Below are 1,573 nucleotides of genomic sequence, written 5' to 3' on the forward strand. Positions count from 1 at the left end.
AAATGTATAAATAATGTACGATGGTGATGAATGGGAGACATAGCTTTGAAAGGTGAGCACGGATAAAAAGATGAATTGTGATGCATACCTTGAATCCCATCTATTTCATTTGATTTATTCTTTAACATGTTATCAATAAATTATTAATTAGAAATATTAGCATAATTATTAAAGTTTGAAATTTACTCTTGAGTTATATATGTTGAAAATCGATGCTATAAATAATACATCAGCAGAGAAATAACGAGATTAAACAGATTTATTTTATTCAGGAAAAGAAAAAAATGACAAAGATGGTCTTCCCACGTTTTATTTAATAGACCACAGCGAATTCAGGTTGAGAATCTTAGAGGAATTTGGCCCGAATGTAATCGACAAGCTCTTGGGTGATGCAAATTCTTATGCAAATTTCTTCTGAATGAAATCGACAAGCTCTTGGGTGATGCGGAAGGCCTTGGCCAATACGGAATCTGGGAGAGGAGGATCCGCTGCAAACAGAGAGTTGGCGATTGTCTGAGCTCCCGGAAGCTGGCTGCTCAATGCAGCTATGGCCACCGCATTTTCATGCCCCACATTCTGCTGGAAATGCACAAGTGCCTTTGGAAACACAAACACATCTCCCTTCTCCAACGTTTTGCTGAAAAACTTGTTGGTGGTGTCAATGAAACCCACAAGAAGCTGGCCTTCCAGTAAAACAAGAACTTCAGTGGCTCTTGGGTGCGTGTGAGGAGGATTTATTCCACCCACCGCGTAATCGATACGGACCAACGATATTCCGAAGGTGTTGAGGCCTGGTATCTGCATAACATTGGCCATCGTTACATTTGAGCCCACTGCATTGTCGGTGTTCCCTGCCTGCCCAAGTCCCCCGAAGAAGAAGTCCTCTGCCGAAACATCCTTGGGATCTTTGCAAACGAACCCGTTCACCTTAACTGTTTTAATCAATTTGTTAGCAACAAATCATATCACGCCACTCTATCTTAATCAATTTGTTAGCAACTCGCCTAATAAGAAAATCATATAAAAGTTATGTACTCACCCATGCTTTCCTTGTCTGCGACGCAGAAATCTTGCAAGGGATCGGAATCCGCTGCCATGACATTATCACTGTAACAACATATCAATAGGAAAAGTCCCAACGTGAAGTAGATCATGCGGTTACCCATTATAAATAGAGCCACAGAAGAATCAGACAGAAAAGCTCGGGATATGAATGTGTAGTCGAATTGTGTATTACAAGCCCATAACATGTCTATTATATAGCGGGAAAATTAACTACTCTGCGAGGACTAATTCTTGTCGATGTGATCAGTTAATTATCGTATATTTGCAGAGTGAGTACGTAAGTCCTACGACATACAGTTACCCAAACTACCGTAGACGTAGTCTCCTTATACTTTTGATATTGTTGATATTGTCGCAAACTCTTTCGGTAGTGTGGAATCGTTATCACTATATCGGAAAGATCAGCAAATTCTAAGAAAATAATATTAGATTATTCTTAACCGCCAGCGAATTCGCAAAAAAGGAAATTATCAATGATGTGAGGGTGAGTGTTACATGTGCAAGAAAT

The 1,573-nt window shown here is 39.6% G+C and overlaps 1 protein-coding gene across 1 annotated transcript; it reads right to left on the reverse strand.

The window, feature by feature from the left end:
• Positions 1–399: 399 nt before the first annotated feature.
• LOC131862544 (putative germin-like protein 2-3) lies at positions 400–1,250 on the reverse strand. Its single transcript, XM_059215020.1, has 2 exons — positions 1,040–1,250; positions 400–932 (listed from the first exon to the last, which is right to left on the reverse strand). Exons 1-2 carry the CDS (start codon positions 1,248–1,250, stop codon positions 400–402), a joined length of 744 nt encoding a protein of 247 aa, XP_059071003.1.
• Between the last annotated feature and the right edge of the window lie 323 nt (positions 1,251–1,573).

Source organism: Cryptomeria japonica, unplaced genomic scaffold (assembly GCF_030272615.1).
Source record: "Cryptomeria japonica unplaced genomic scaffold, Sugi_1.0 HiC_scaffold_46, whole genome shotgun sequence".
NCBI classification, from domain to species: Eukaryota; Viridiplantae; Streptophyta; class Pinopsida; order Cupressales; family Cupressaceae; genus Cryptomeria; species Cryptomeria japonica.